Here is a 15,834-nt window from a genome sequence, read left to right as displayed (position 1 = left end):
GATGTCCCCAAGATACACACAAAGGCATATTTTCTAAGTCTGGCACTCATTCTTAAGAGAGCCAGAGCCCTGGCAATGGTGTACAAAGGCTGTTTTTTAGCCTACTGGTGTCATCATCATCATCATCAATTTATTTTGACAAAGCTCTGTCTACAGTGATGGAGTTTCACACCTTAGATTTCCTATTTTTCATTCACATGGCTGTAGAGAGAGGAATATTTCAATAATTTCTGACAGTTTACCACCTACATTTCCATTACTTTGATATTATTTTCTAAATGACACCTTTAGAAAAAAAGAACATTGATAATCAATTGACAACATTTGCCAGTGAAAATACACATTTTAAAGGCCTCAGCTTGTCCTTTTCTTGTTGATTTCAGAGCTGAAATGGGTTTACAGAAAGATCTTCATTTAAGGGACCCCACAGGAACTGCACAAGCTTTATTAATTGTTCTTCTCCAAGATCTGATAAGTAAACAGTTCTAGGGTAGTTAAATGGAACAAACACTCTACAGAAACACAAGGTAACAAGTGAAATTTCTGCTTAGTCTTCTAAAGAACATTTCACATTGCTGAGCTTAAAGCCCTAAGGTTATCAGAGCCTTTTACAAACTGCTGCACCATATTCTCTATAGAAAACAAAGGGAGATCAAAGCAGGATGAGATTACAGCAGTGTGATTTGTGTTTCAGTTCCATGAATATATTTGTGTGTATGTACATTTGCTCCTGTGCGTCCATAGTAACCACAGCCATAACCCAGAAAGTGTGGTGTGGGGAGCTTTGCTCTGAAAATCAAGTAGCCCATTAGGAGGCATAAATATTAATAGAGCTGTCTAATCCTACACTCTCAAATGAGGTAGTTCAGATCATGAGTCTTCGCATTTAAAATTTATTGACTGCCCTGACTAGAATAAGAAACAGAATCCACATGTGGGGAAGTCACTGATATTGGGCGGCCTCGGAGCCACTGATAATTCCTAAACATAAAAGTGAGGATCAAGTGATTTCTTTCCTTATTCTACACCTAAATCTCCTACAAGTACTAATTTATCCAAAATTGCATCTGCCTGGCTCCATGACATTGAGAATATACCACCAACACCTTCCACATTTTCACACTGAGGCATCTTCAGGCAGATGAAAGCTTTGGTACAGGTTCCTAAGCAAGAGCACACTGTCATCCCAGAGCACACAACACCTGGGGCTTTTTTTAGTGATTATATAAGTGATCCTTTCCAAATTTTCTTTGTGTAGTTGTCATTAAATTATGAAATTCCTAGTGCAAAGTGTTGCAATGCAAAGAAATTAATATAGAGAAGTAAAACACCACAGGGTATGCAGCTAAAACAGGATAAACTTGCCCTCCTGAGAGATAAGGAAACACTCTAGATCATAAGTAAAATATTTGTATTTTGACTATAAGGTAAATTAGAGATCTGAAATGCCAAACAGTAGAATACTATTCAGGTAATCCCTAGAAATGATGCAAGGTTTTGTCAGGAAATTCAGGAAATGCCAGATAATAAACAATATAATTACTATCAATCAGTAAAATAGTATAACCTACAATATAACCAGGGTCTATTAAAATTTAGTCATGAAAACTAGACTCAAAGAAGTAACACAAAACTACTCAGATGCCTTTGCACTGATTTTCCAAAATCAGCCCTTGCAAACACAAGTTTCTTCATACCCAAAATAGAATTAGCAGCCTCTGACCTTGATGTACCTGAAGGAAAAGACACAAAACCAGATGCTCCTTATTTTTGAATAAATAAATTGAAGGTCAAGTAACTGAAATACAAGCCTCATGTTATCAAAAAACATGCTGAATTGTCTAATTTTTTTCACCCAACTTCAGTCTATCATTCTGTAATCTCTGCTGTGGGCATATCCAAATCCCAACAGGAGGTCATGGATATAATGCTCATTACCATCTCCAGCATTACTCATGGATAGAACTCTTTTCATTTCTACATCTTTCTTAATCAGATTGCTCCCTATTCAAAATTTCGATTTTTCTCATGTCCCTCAGCTGACAATTAAGTACAAATACTAATGTATTTATCTAATTCAATCTATTTCATGTTGTAAGAAATAATCAAACCTTATGTAGCCACAGCATATGTTTGCTGGATCAGTCACTTTGATCTTATATATCCTTTATGAATTAAGAAGATGGTGTAGAAGTCTGCCTCTGATTTCCAGATTTTTCTCCTTCTAATAATTTTCACTACTAACTGTGATGCAAAAGAGAGAATACTGGGCCTTTCTTCTTTCTGATAGAAAACAGACCCAAACTGATGCCTTTGCAAGCCATGGTTGCTGCTGTGACTCCACTGCCACTTTGCAGCTCGACCCCTTTTGCCCCTGGCTGTGGAGACAATCCCAGCCCAGGATAAATCTCAGGTTATGCATGGGTGAGTAGAGTGTGACTTACTGAGAGAGCAGAGATTACTACAGATATTTCAGCTGCCCAGCTGAAGGCATTCAGGAGCTCTCTGCACTTGTCAACAGCAAAAGGTAGGCTTTTTATTGTGCTGTGTGTGCAATGAATCTAAGTGAAAAGGTACCTACTGAATTTCAAATAACTCCTTATTCTCCTTCAGGCCCACATGACAATGAGCATGACTTTCTCAGCTACTGGGCTCTCCCTCCCTTGACTTTTGCTATTTTTCTGATAATTTTTTTTTTAAATACTCTCTCATATGAAAGATGCTCTCTGAGAACAATGATGGGGATCTGCATCTTTATTTATGACTTTGTGAATCAGCGTCTGGGTGATAGGAAGTGAAAGTTGCTCAGCTAATTACACACGCTTGATGAACTGGGTAATAACTGCTGCAGCACTGCACATTAATTGAATGCATATAAATGACAGCAGTTATTCCAACTTGAATGATGTGTGAAGAAGTGACGTTGCTCACAGTACCCTGATTATCTTCATTCCCAGCTTTGGGAGCCCAGCTTAAACAATTGTACTTTCACAGCACCGAGCAAAAATTCCCTAACAGAAAACAGAAGATGACTCAAAGCCTGACACTTTAAACACAAATTGCTTTAAGTCACTGGAAATGGATTTAGACACCTAAAAAAGCATACATTGCACAACTACAATTAGTAATTAATAATTAACAGCTAGCTGCAACCAGCAGTTAGGAACTGTAAGACCTCAAGCCTTGGGAACAAGGCCACCTTCATTTAGAGCCTTGATACTGCATTAAAAACCTAATGCAGTGTTTAAAGAGTTAAATTTTGCCCAGCTCTAAACATTTCTGCTATGCATTTGCCTAAAATGTGTTTGTTTAGGAATAATAGGATAAAAAAATATGGATTACAGTTAATAGGCAACTGTGCATGTCTACAGTACTCTGTTGAAAAAAAAAAGCATTCTAATTCACATGTAGTCCAGCTCTAAGGTAGCACGTTATTTTCAAGAAAACAATAAGATAAAATAATTTGATGCAAAACAAACATGGATAGTGCAAAATTAGTAATTCAAAACTAGCACCAAATGCCTCCTTTGAATCAGTACCAAAATAGACCTTCTCTGTTGCATGTCAATTGCTTGAGGAATTTGCAAATATTCACAAAGAATTCTGCAAACTCTTCCATACTATTTAGCACAGAAAGGGGAGAAGCCAAGCTTCCAAAGCTTCCAAAAGCAGTTTAATTCCCAAAGCACCATGTCACAATATTTTAACAGTTCCCTACACCCCTATTAAGAGTTTTTAGGCTTGACAAAGAGAGCTGTAATCACTGAATAAAGGAAATAAACACTCGCTTTAAGAAGCGCATAAACACACACACAAAAAAAAGTTTCACACCTACACTTCAGAAAAGTTAACCCTGTTCCAAGAAAACAGGGAATATCCTGGAGAGAGCCAGTGCAGGTCCCAGCCCTGCATTGCTGTAATGCTTCCCAGGCATTATGCCAAAATTCTGGGAGGGGGAGCTGTGGGCTGTGCCAGCCCCTCCAGTGCGCCCATCCCAGGACACAGAGCTCCCTCCTCTGCATCCTCACACACATCCTGACCCCTCCAGTGCCACGGACAGACTGACAGACACTGCCCAGAGCCTCGAGGCCAGGAGAGAAGCTGCCAGCACTGCCACTGGAGAGGGTGCCAGACAGAGATGATCAGGTGCAACCGAGTCCCAGCTTTACAAAAATTATCTTCTCATCTGCTGTACACAGTCCTCTCTTTAAACACTTCTCCACCAGGACAAGACAGGTCCTTACAGCTCACAGCACCAGCAATCAGCCCCTTTCACCTGTATTATTCCTTCTCCTTTCGCCAGGTTTCAATCTCTCCCCCGTTTTGTGTTTTGTTTTGTGGGTTTTTTTGTCCACTTTATACATACCTCCTTTTCTACAAATTTTCTTGCCGGGTTTTCTGGCACATTCCTTGGATATTCTTTTGACTGAAAAATGAATAGAAGACTAGAAAATAACATGGAGCTCCATCACAGACAGTAGGAGCATGCAACACCACTATCTAACTTAAATATGACCTGCTTTATTAGGTGGGAAGGTTCTCAACTTGTTGTGCCTGCACATGCAATGGAAAAGATGTTGATGCATCTTCCCAGAAGTCAGTGGGTGGCAATGAGAATTAGGCACCAACTTTGACCTAAAAATTACACGTGCTGTGGGAGAAAAATAATGAGTGTAGACAGAAAGAAAGAAAAGAATCCAAATCAAAAAGCAAGGACAAATGCACACAGAGAAAAGCAGCGTGCACACATGTAATAAGCTGGCATGCCAACAGAGAAAGCCATGCATGCTACCAGTACAGGTGAATTAATATTGTTAGAAAGTAGAACAGGAAAATAAAAAGATCTCCCTGTTTCGCCTGCTATTAACTCACCATCCTCGGTTGGGACATAGATATTTAAATAGAGGCAGTCTTCGTTCTGGTCTTGTACATAGGTTGAAACTACATCCAAGTTATTAGTAAACCACACAGGAAGCATGACTTCAGGCAACCTGCCTTCTATAATGTTCTGGGGACACACAGGAGCAAACTGGGTGGTGTTTTTGATATCTGCCCAGGGAGATGGAGGCTCAGGAGGTTGGAAGCGGCGCTCTCCCGTGGGAGGGGCAGCATAGGGAACCCCAAGAAACTGAATAACGGGCCCCAAAATTTCATTATTGAGTTCCTTCTTAATCCCTCTTATCTTGCCAAAGTTGGTGGTCACCACCGGGTTGGTATCATCCAATTTTTGGGAGGACACAGCTGCAGCGTGAAGCAAAAATCCAAGCATGGAAAAAGCAAAAGTGGCATTGAATCCCGTGGGCAGCAGCGTCGCTCTCCATGCACGGTTCAGCCACGTGGATCTTGGAAAGGCCATGGTCCCACATCAGCTGTGTGACTGCAGTGAAGCAATCTGATTTGTATCCACTGGTGGAAAAACAGGGCGACCGGAGGAAACAGATCAAGTTTCCTAAATAGGCGCCTGTCAGAAAAATCTCAAAAGGCTTTTCATGCGGTAAGTATCTTCCATTGATTTCACACTTATTGAAGCTGCATCTTCACTCAGCACTATTTATCAGACTACATCCTATTGACAATTCTGTTTTCCATAGCAGCAATATGAAGAGAGCAGCCATTTACTGCAGAATCCCCTCTTGTAAATCAAATCCAGTTAGCCGCAGGTCTATATCCTGGAGAAAATGAAAATAAATCATTAGTATGAAAGAGCTAATATGAGCAGAGTGATAACTAGGTGTTTAACACGTTATTTACATACATTAATATTTGCTAGAGTCGTGTAAGTTGAAGTGCAGTAGTTTATGGGTCCATGAAATGAGAGGTGAAACACTGATTACTGAATTATCTGCAATGTCACCTGTTGAATTTATAGAGGCTTCTCAGGAGAAACAGGACTCACAGAAAATGCATTTTTAAAATTCACCTTTTCAAGAATAAGCAGTTTACTGCCAAGCTACATTGCATAATTGTTTATGTTAATATTTTATTTAACTTAATCAGCTCATAATCAATTTTCACCTTGTTTGCAGAAGCTGATTTATCAGAAAGGAAGTAATTATTTCTTAAAGTAGAAGATGGGGAAATTAAGATAGACAGGCATACTGAAGACTCAAATGCATTTCATTTCATTAAAAGCAGTTTATAATACATACAAACATTTTTTGTTCATTTTAAAATAGAACATGAATTACTTGCTTATTCACAATAACCTGAATTCCCATGCTTTATGTGGTTTTCTGATAGCTGATGAAAAACACAGATAGACTGAAATGTTCACATCAATGAAGGACCAAAGTCTGCTTCTGCTGAAGTGAATGGCAAACTCTGGATTCCCACAGAAGTACAACTGGACCTCTGTAGGTTGGTGGATTTTTTTTTTTTCAGAACTGGTTTGAAAAAAGGATATGAACAGGCAGCTTAGGGAGGGAGCTGTGTATCACAATTTTTACTTCAGATCAATCCTGCATTACTTATAAAAGACTGACTTCAGTGAAAAATGAAATTGCGTGTTGAGAGCACTCAATTCCTACCATCCTTAATTTATAACATAAACAATAAGCATTCCCACAGGACAGGAGAAATCTTATCTTTCATGTATTCCACATGCTGACTGAACAATATCCTAGAAAAAATAATCAGTTAGGATCAGAGACTGTATAATCTGAAATTCCAGATGCTATTTTCAACTACTTTAGCTCAGAGGTTGTCACACAAGGCTGTGTTCCAACACTTCTGAAAATTGCTCAGTGCATATCGTTATATCTTCCATATTCATGTGAAACATATTTCCAACACCACTTACAATATCCTATTATTTAAGATGCAGTGTTATACACAACATAGCAGTGTAATCTTACACTCCCTATTAAGCAGTGTGTAATGCACAAGAAATGTGTTTTGCTTTGTATAGGAAACATTTTAAACCACCTGCTTTTGAAACAGCATTGGCAGCTTTAATGAGAATTGGGTTTTTTTTTTTTTTTATCATGTCTATACACATTGTGGAGAGAATTCAAAAGAATGGCTTGTCTAATAGTCAGACTACCCTGTAGTTTGGGTTATTAAAAAGGAGATTGTAAAAGCTATATAGGACAGCAGGAGATTTGGTTCATGTCTAGTGTTCCTTTAGCTCTGAACAATCTATCTCAGGAGGCAATAAGGAGATAGATGAAGCTTTTCCTCAATTTGCTCTTTCCTTTTCTTTCTCTGCTAATTCTAACACCTCCAGTGTGAAACTGCATTAACAAACAGGCTTATGTCCTTCATTCTCCAGCTGCATATTCTCAGTATTTGCTGGAAACGCACCAATTTAGCTGCAGAAAATAATTCCCCAGACTTGACGTATGTGTTTACATTTACTTCAACACACTTGCATGGAATGGCAGACATTCCCCTCATGGAGGATTTTTGCTTTGCAGCATTTCAGATTTTGAAGGGAGTACTTGAGAAATAGTAGAGATGAGGAGGCAGACAAGTTTCTGAGCAATGCTGATGGAGAGATGGAAGCCTAAGTGGTATGGAAGCTCCTAAATGATATTCAAAAACCTCCCCAGCCTTTTACATTGGGTCTTAAAACCCATGAGGGTTTGTTTTCCTCTCAGGAATGGAAAAATGTACTTTCTTTTATTTCTCAAATTCAAACTTGTAAATAGCAGGAGCTTAATCTCAGTAGCCTTCCAGCTAATTTACTGAGTCTGGAGAAGGTCTGATTTCAACAAAACCAACATAGCTGTGCCAAGGAAAAATATCCTTCTTCATTTCAAGATGCTGGGTTGGTTCAGTGTGCAAAATTACCAAGATGCTACTAATAATTAATTTAGCACCTGTTTTCAGTTCTAAAGAAATTCTGTAATACATTTTTGATACCTCAAATGGTGAATTCAATGTAAACTCAAAGCCAGTTCTAGAGCTGGGATATAATTCTAAGCTTGTCCATCTGTTGATTTTTCTTTGCAGCTGAACAGCTCTGCTGTGATCTACAGTTCTGGTTTGCCTCCCATGGATAAGGTTTTACTCTGAGACAGGATGCTGAAAAGGTAAGAATATAATTCAGTTCTGTGTTTGCTATTCCTAATTAATTAACTGTTTGGCAGTGGCCTCAATGAATAGATGGATAGGCTATAAAGGGCAGCAAATTCTCAAGCACTTGCAGGACTTGAATCAACATATTTTCATTGTAATTGTAACTTGAATTTTGGATTTGCTCTTTTCAAGCCTTTCTTTTTAAACGTCCAAGTAACAATTTATTTTTTGAGATTGAGAGGTCAGACATTCAAGCCTGTCATTGGCTGCCCTGAAGCTATCACATCAAAACCACAAACACAATGCAAATAAAAAGACTGAGATTTATCAAATCTTTTGAGACTTTCATGACAAAATTTCATTTTGAGCACTGGGTGCAAGGGAAGCAGGCAAGCAGGGAAGCTGACCAGGGGCATATTGAGAGTTTATACTGGACAAAATTCTCCCCAGTCTTTCTGCAGGTGATCTACATATGACTTTCCCTTGGGATCAGGACTCAGCTGAAGAAGAATCAGTGGGAACAAAAAAAGGAGAAAGAATAAACAGAAATGATCAGGGAGGCAAGTAGGCAAATAAACCAAAGAGTAGCAATGATAAATCTGGGACAAGATTTAGCACCAAAATAATGTGGATCTGAGAAGGAGGAGGAGAAACCTTTGCAGATTTTACTGCTGTCTTGATTTGAGGATCACAATTGCTCCCTGTGGTAACACAAATGAATTCTCCTGTAAAAGGTATTTGATAAAGTCTTTCATGCTCTTTCGAACAGTCTATACTATACAGAGTTTTTTCTATCATCTATTATTTTATTATCTTCCTTTCTGAATTCAAATTACTTTATAGCTCAGATTCTGAAATCCTTTAGAGAAGCATTTAGTATGCTGAGGAGTGAACAATCCGAGAGCTTCAGTGCATCTTTGCATTTCCAATGACACAGGGCATCCCTCAACAGGTCACATCTGCTGCAAACTGCAGCAGCAAAACTCCTCTTTGTTACTCATGCCCAGACCTTCAGATCTCAAGGCATGGTTTGATCTCTACCACCTATCAATAGCTCCAATGGATTAATGAAACTTTTGGTGGCACCCAAGGTTTCTGGTCACATGCCAGCTTTAACAAAGGTAAAGGCAATTATTGTTATAATAAAAAACTCCCAACCCCCCAAAAAAGCTGTTTTCTTTTCAGCTGAAGGTGCATTCTGTGATTTTATATTCCTGCTTAAAATTCCTTTCCACTTCAACTTTGCAAGTAAATCCAAGTTGCACAAATATTCAAAGTGATTGCAAGGGTTTGGAACACCACACAACAAGCACCATCTCATTTCAAACCAGAAGTGCTGTTTTGCAGAACCAGCTTTGCATCCTTAGAACTAAGAACCCAGAGATGTTTCACATGTCTAAGAAGAAATCCATGTTCTAAAACAGTCTAAGAAGCCAAGCAGGATCATGGACAGTGGCACAGAGACCACTAGAGGAAAGAAGAGTGTGAACACTGTGTTGGTGTGACACAACAATTTTAAACATGACCAGACAAATACTCAAGAGATGCAGCACAAAATTCCCCATCTCTTCTTTTGTGTTTCAAATCAGCAAGGGAAGCAAGTTCCAAATACAGAGTGTTTCCTCTCAGCTTAGTAGTAAAAAAGGCCAGGTTGATGGGACTTTGAACAGCCAGGAGGGGAAGGTGACCCTAACAAAACCTAGAGGACCTTTAGAGGCCCCTTCCAGCCCAATCCATTCTGTGAAATATTTTAAAACAGACATTGAGAAAGTATTTAGGGAAGTATGCAAGAGCAAAGGGATGGGATTTGCATGGGTTTAGTTCAAGAAATTGAGCACATTCATTTAAAAAACAGATGTATGAGCTGATAACAGGGGAGACTGCAATCCTGAATCCATAATACACATAAAAAGGGTTCAGATCTGGAGGGGTCTGGCCAGATCCCAGCACCTCCTCCACCTCAGAGCAGCCACAGGTCTGGAAGCCCCAGAAAGCTGCTACAAATCCAGACCTATTGAGATGCAGAACCTTTGCCAAAATGAACAACAAAGGTATGAATAAGACATCATCTTTATGGGCTCCCAGTCCCACCCCACATTAGGATGAGATTACACGTGTTATGTTACATGGGAACACAAACAACTCAGTGGAAAGGATTTCCAGATGCTACAAGCTGTGTAAATATATCACTCGTAGATCAGAGAAATTGATTCCTGAGTGCCCTCACCTCGATTTAATATGACGTTTTGACCACTAAACCTCATAGCCAATTAGTGAAAAATACAATATTTAAATACTGTAGTATAAAGTATTCGATGCAGTTCTTCAAAATAGGTGAAAAGTTGAATTAAAATGAGTAGATGTCATAAGATTCCTTTAAATTGTGATGCATTTTTCAACTACATCAAATTTTCGTTCTTTGCCATTAGTGGGTATATTCACTAATGCTTATTAACTAGTATTTTCATGATAAAAAAATCCCTTTTAAAAGTTTATGCATCTTAGTTTGCCAAAATTTAAAGACTTCTGATCAAAATTTTCTATTAAACTATTTTTGAACTAGACAAATTAAGCCCATGAGGAGAGGGTCAGTTTACTCTCTTCCATTTACTCATATCAATAAACCACTTTCTTAAAATAATTCTACTTCTTATCTGAAGTAATTGTTTATATTACCAGAAGTTGACTACAATTTTTTAACGTGGACTGGAGCTGTCTGACATTTTACACAGTAAGTAGGTAACGAAATGGTGATTTTACCCATAACAGAAAGAATGGGTAACTCTGTCACTTATGTGTAAAGTTTTAGACAGCTAAGTAATACAGATTTAAATTAAAAATGACAGATGCACTGGCTTGGAATATAATGGGCACTGAAGTGAACCTTTATTCCTTTTAGCAGCTTACAGTTAACTCTTAAATGGACCCCACATTATCCTCACTTTGGAGTACTGTAATATTCAGCTAAATGATCAAATGGCCATTCTGTTGGTGGCTGCTCTGTGCTTCAGGACAAGAAGATTCCCTGACCTAGTGCAGAAATTCCACTGAACTCATGTTAATCAAAGGTCATGCCAGAGACAAAAATAACCTAGATGTTTCTCATTTGAGAGCTTCAGTATCAAAATCTGTGTATTGCATATCATCAGGTCGAGTGGGAGTTGTTTTAATTAATACTTCATAAAATATACACGTGTTTTTAATCTGATCACTCTAGCAGAATCCACCCAGAGACTCCTAGAAACTAACTGTCCTTTTGTTGTCACTTCTAGGTGATAAATTTAGTTATAGAATTGTTAACAAAGTTCTTCACCTGATATACATTTGTGGCTCACCCTTGGTTCACTGAGGTTAATCATACAAGAAAAATTAATTGGATTTTCTTTGCCACTTTTATTATAACTATAATATTAACAATAATATTACCTTTAATGCTTGTTCAGCCCCCAAAGCAAACTTTCATATCAGATTCATGAGAAAGATATCACTTTTGTATTTTCCTGGTGGGGAGGATGTTAGCAATTCAAGATGAAAAAAGCTGGAATACAGATAATACCACTTCTTGAGGGAGAACTCTGCAAACAGAGATGCTTGAATGAACTCAGATTTTTGCATGAACTGTTGTTCTAGCTGGATACAATACAGTAACAGTTCCAAGCACACAAAACCCTTGTTGTAGAGATAGATCAATAACTAGCTCTTCAACAAGATGAGGTTTTTTGTTGTTGTTTTTAAGAAAGAGACCAGCAAACTTCCTCGCGGCAGGAAAAGGAACCCGTGCTTTTTGTTCTTGATCAGGTGGTCAAGATGGTCTCAATTTCATCAGGGTAATTGAGATCAAGTTCCAGCTCATCAGAAAATTCACAGACATATAAACATAATTTGTTAATCACAAGCCCAACATCTCTAACTGAGCTCTGAAAGTGCTCTTGACTGGTATTACCAGAACTGCAGAGAGCACACTACAACTTGAGAGCAATATTGGCATTAGAGGGATCTATCAACTTGAAGAGGTTGTTTCCTGTGATCTAGCATTCTGTACATCTGTGACTTTACTTGCATTTGTTCAAAAATGAATTTCATGCTTAACTTGTTTTTCTTAATTAAACTTCCTTTAGCAGCTTCTAATATGTGCATTATTAAAACTCATTAGTCCCATTCATGCCTGCCTGTCATTTTTGGCTTCATATTCATGTACCAAAGAGCTCTGCTGCTTTATATAGGAAGCAAATTAAATAATAAATATGAGAACTTGAACGTTTTATGAGTGTCAGTATGAGAAAGTGGCTGCAAGGCCCATAAGGTTTCACAAAAAAAAAGCATTACAGCTAAAGCTAACATGCTGACACATCTCTGATCTATAAAGTCTGCAGTAATGGTAGCAGTAAAGTGTTGTGCCATAGATGGGGAATTTTTCTCTCACATGAAATAGAAATAGGATATAGCACAGACTATATTTACTGTTGTAAAAAAATTTCAAATAAAATTTCCCAAAAGCTTAGAATATAACACCATTAAACGTCTACAAAGATTTACTCTTTCCATCTGACTTCATGTGTAGCTCCTATTATTCAGCTCCTTGTCCTCTTTTCATTTTCTACCCCTGTCTGTGAGAGAGAGACTTATTTCAGCTCTCTCAAGCAGGCTCAGTCCCCTGTGCTCATGCCCTGGTCACACTGACCACAGCTCCAGTGACCAGAGGGTTTCCTGACCCAGCTCATGGTGGCTGTTCCAGGGCCCAGATTCTCCACAGAGATAAACCATTGCTGTGAAACCAGCTGAGGAAACAAAAGCCTCATCCCACAATGCCTGTTTTGCACAGGCTTGAGGATGTCGAAATATTCAGTCTATCTGTAAGGTTTCTCCTGACTAAATTGTTGTTTTCTCCTCATGAATATTTCTAGCACTGTGTGCCTACATAACACTTTACTGCTTTCAAGTACTGTTTTGGAAACTGAGGGTTCAGGATTGGGAAGGCAAAAGTTAAGGAACAACTTTAAGCTCAGATATTGAACTTGAAAGCTTCAGACAAAATGTAATTAAATAAAAGTAGAAAATATAATATAAATGTGTTCCCCTCATTAAATTCCCAGAACCAGTTCAACAAGTGAGCTAATGGCTTCTCTAGGCAGGATGTGATTGAGGAGATTTAGAAAACATCTTTTTAAATTGCCATTTAAGTTCTCTGCTTCGTTAAAGGAATATGAGTTACTTGAAATGCAATAGTTGTAAAGTGTCCTTGACCACTTTTATGATTTTACAGTCACATGTTGCTAATTTCCAAGCATTACATTCTCCCTTAATATGGTGCAAAAGACCCAACCAAGCATCAGCAGAAGGTAACAGGCTACCCAAAGGCACCACTAAAACTGATTACGCAGAAAATATTACGAGGACAAAACAGAAGAATTCAACAAATGGGGTAAAGAGAACTCAAATTGCTTTTCCTTTAATGGCCTCATGTTCTATTTGACCACAGCAGTGGAAAACCATGTTACCCAGCTGTGTGCAGCCCAGATCTTTGCATGGCCTGGTACCCATGAGGATATTTACAGCACAGACTCTGTGTTCCCTGGTTTCCCACAGCTGCTGGTCCCTCACACCACCTTTTGTTTTCTAGTGAGAAGTGCCATGGTGGAGTGGGTGCACAGCAAAACTCAACATGAGACTAAGCAGCCAACCAGTCACTTTTCATCCCTGGAGAGCACACAAAACATCATTAATGAGCAATTAATAATTATGGAAACAAAGTCTGTTGGAAAACATGTGGGGTCTTCAGAGGCAGGTGGAAACATGCAGCTGAGTCACCAAGAAACCAAAACTATTTCCCCTTGTAATTCTGCTAATTCAATAGTAATGTCATCATTTGTTATTAAAATTACAGGATATGCTATCAATATGCAACACATGATGAAGTTTTCCCATCAGGTGGAGTTGTTTGGTTTGGGTTTTTTTTCCATCCCCTAACTCCCTCTCCCTCCTTTCCATACAAACTCTTGTGCAACACCTGGATATCAGGGCAAGCATCCCACTCTGAGTGCTTGTGTTCCCTCACAATGCAGAGCTCAGAACCAGAGCTACAGAAATGGAGACATGCCTCCAGAACAGCCTTTATTCCTCAGTCAGGACCTATTTTTTATCATTATCTATTATTTTATCACCTGTTATAGTTATCATGGAGGGATATCTGGGACTAATCAGAAACTATATAATTTACTGGATCAGACTGATAACTGTCCATCCTTTATTAAAAGACATCCACAGAGGTTTCTACTGGACCTCTAAAAAAATGTTGTATTTTCATTATTTGCTTTCAAAGAACGTCTGTCTCCTTCTGCCCTTCTTTTTCCACTGTTTAATTTTTAAATAATTTCTTTTTTCATGTGATTAAAAAACTATAATAAATATGACATCAAACAAATAATTCAGAGCTAGCCAAGGGTCTGTAATGCAGCTCTACATCTCTATTACAAAGGAATGTATATTTGCTTTTAATAAAGAAAGGCAAGCCAATCCATTACGAGCTGAGACCACATCTAAGCCTCTGCTTTCTTCCCTTTTCCCCAGACTCCATTTGAACAATTAGAGTGGTTTATGCTGGTGTGTATGCCAGTGGATATTAAAAATGCAAACTGATAAAAAATACAACTGCCACCATTACCACGTTCAAATTCCTCCATTCACTTGCAAATAAATTTATCTGCCTACAGCCCTGTCCCAGTCTTTAAATAACCCTCCTCAGCAGACTGCTCCACCTCCAGCCAAATAACCCAGAGGAAACCCACTCTGTTAAAGATGTATAAATATCAACAGCTAGGATATTATCTTCTTACCCTACTCTAGGAGAAGGGGTAAGATAACCAAAGCAGCATCAGGACAGCAGCTCTCCTCCTTGCTCCTGCACCCACTGCCTGAAACAGCCTGAACCACTCTCAGGCTTCCACTGCTACTCCAGTTAATCACAAAACAGAGGTGTTCAGCCAAACCCTGCTTCCCAGCACACTTAGCATGATTATCCCCTGCATCATTTTTCTTCCCACAGCCTGCATATGATTCGCAGGAAACGTTCAGGATAAATGGGATCTCGTTGTAGGTATCTGAGGAGCTCCTAATCATTTACTGCAAAACTGCTCTTGCAACATCACTGCAATCTGTAGCCACAGTCTAAGGAAAAACGGTGTCATTTATCAAAAAGTAACTAAGAAGCAGTCTTCTTTAACCCTGCACCACTTCTGGGGGGAGAGGGAAGAAGGGAAAGAAAGAAAAAATAAATAATCCTTCCCAACCACTATTCCCAAACATGGCTACTTAGCTTTTGGCTCCCAATCTGCCAATCTAATTTCAAAGATGCAGAAGTGGTCTACGTGTTACAGCTGTTGAGCCCACACAAGTCTCAGTGCAGTCAATGGGAATCAGGATCTTTGAAAATCAGGGCCCTGAATAATGGGCTCTATTTTTAAATGCTCATTTATACCATGCACGGGTTTTTCTCTTGTCAGGTGCCTGCAATAAAGTACGTGCTATTTCATAAGTATCCTTTGCTTCAACTAAGCCAGCCCAGAAAAGTAGGGGAAAATGTCCCAAAGCTCACAGTACTGCTCTTTCAGCAATAACAATAGTCTGTGGATGCACCAAAAATGCTGCTACTGTAAAAAAACTAACAAACAAAAATAATAACCTAGGTCTCAAGGGAGCATGAAAAGGTTATTGTGGGCATTGCCAAAAATACATGGCTTTGGATGTGAATTATCTCTGAATTTACTAGTATGGTCTGGTCCCACTAAAGCTCTGGATAAATGCAAATATTGCATTGGA

The 15,834-nt window shown here is 38.8% G+C and overlaps 1 protein-coding gene across 9 annotated transcripts in view; it reads right to left on the bottom strand.

The window, feature by feature from the left end:
- Positions 1–15,834, bottom strand: part of NLGN1 (neuroligin 1) — a 416,745-nt gene that overhangs the window by 287,041 nt on the left and 113,870 nt on the right. For 6 of the 9 annotated variants that reach the window (XM_079315493.1, XM_079315491.1, XM_079315494.1 and 3 more), the window contains exon 2: positions 4,873–5,669. In XM_079315493.1, the coding sequence (XP_079171619.1) occupies positions 4,873–5,356 (484 nt within the window). In that variant the 5' untranslated portion in view covers positions 5,357–5,669. Of the gene's footprint in view, positions 1–4,366; positions 4,427–4,872; positions 5,670–11,445; positions 11,595–15,834 lie in introns of those variants that run through there. The other 3 variants (XM_079315487.1, XM_079315489.1, XM_079315492.1) reach the window with 2 other exon arrangements.

The sequence above is a fragment of the Erithacus rubecula genome (genome assembly GCF_903797595.1).
Source record: "Erithacus rubecula genome assembly, chromosome: 11".
NCBI lineage: Eukaryota > Metazoa > Chordata > Aves > Passeriformes > Muscicapidae > Erithacus > Erithacus rubecula.
This window is presented reverse-complemented; position numbering and strand designations above follow the sequence as displayed.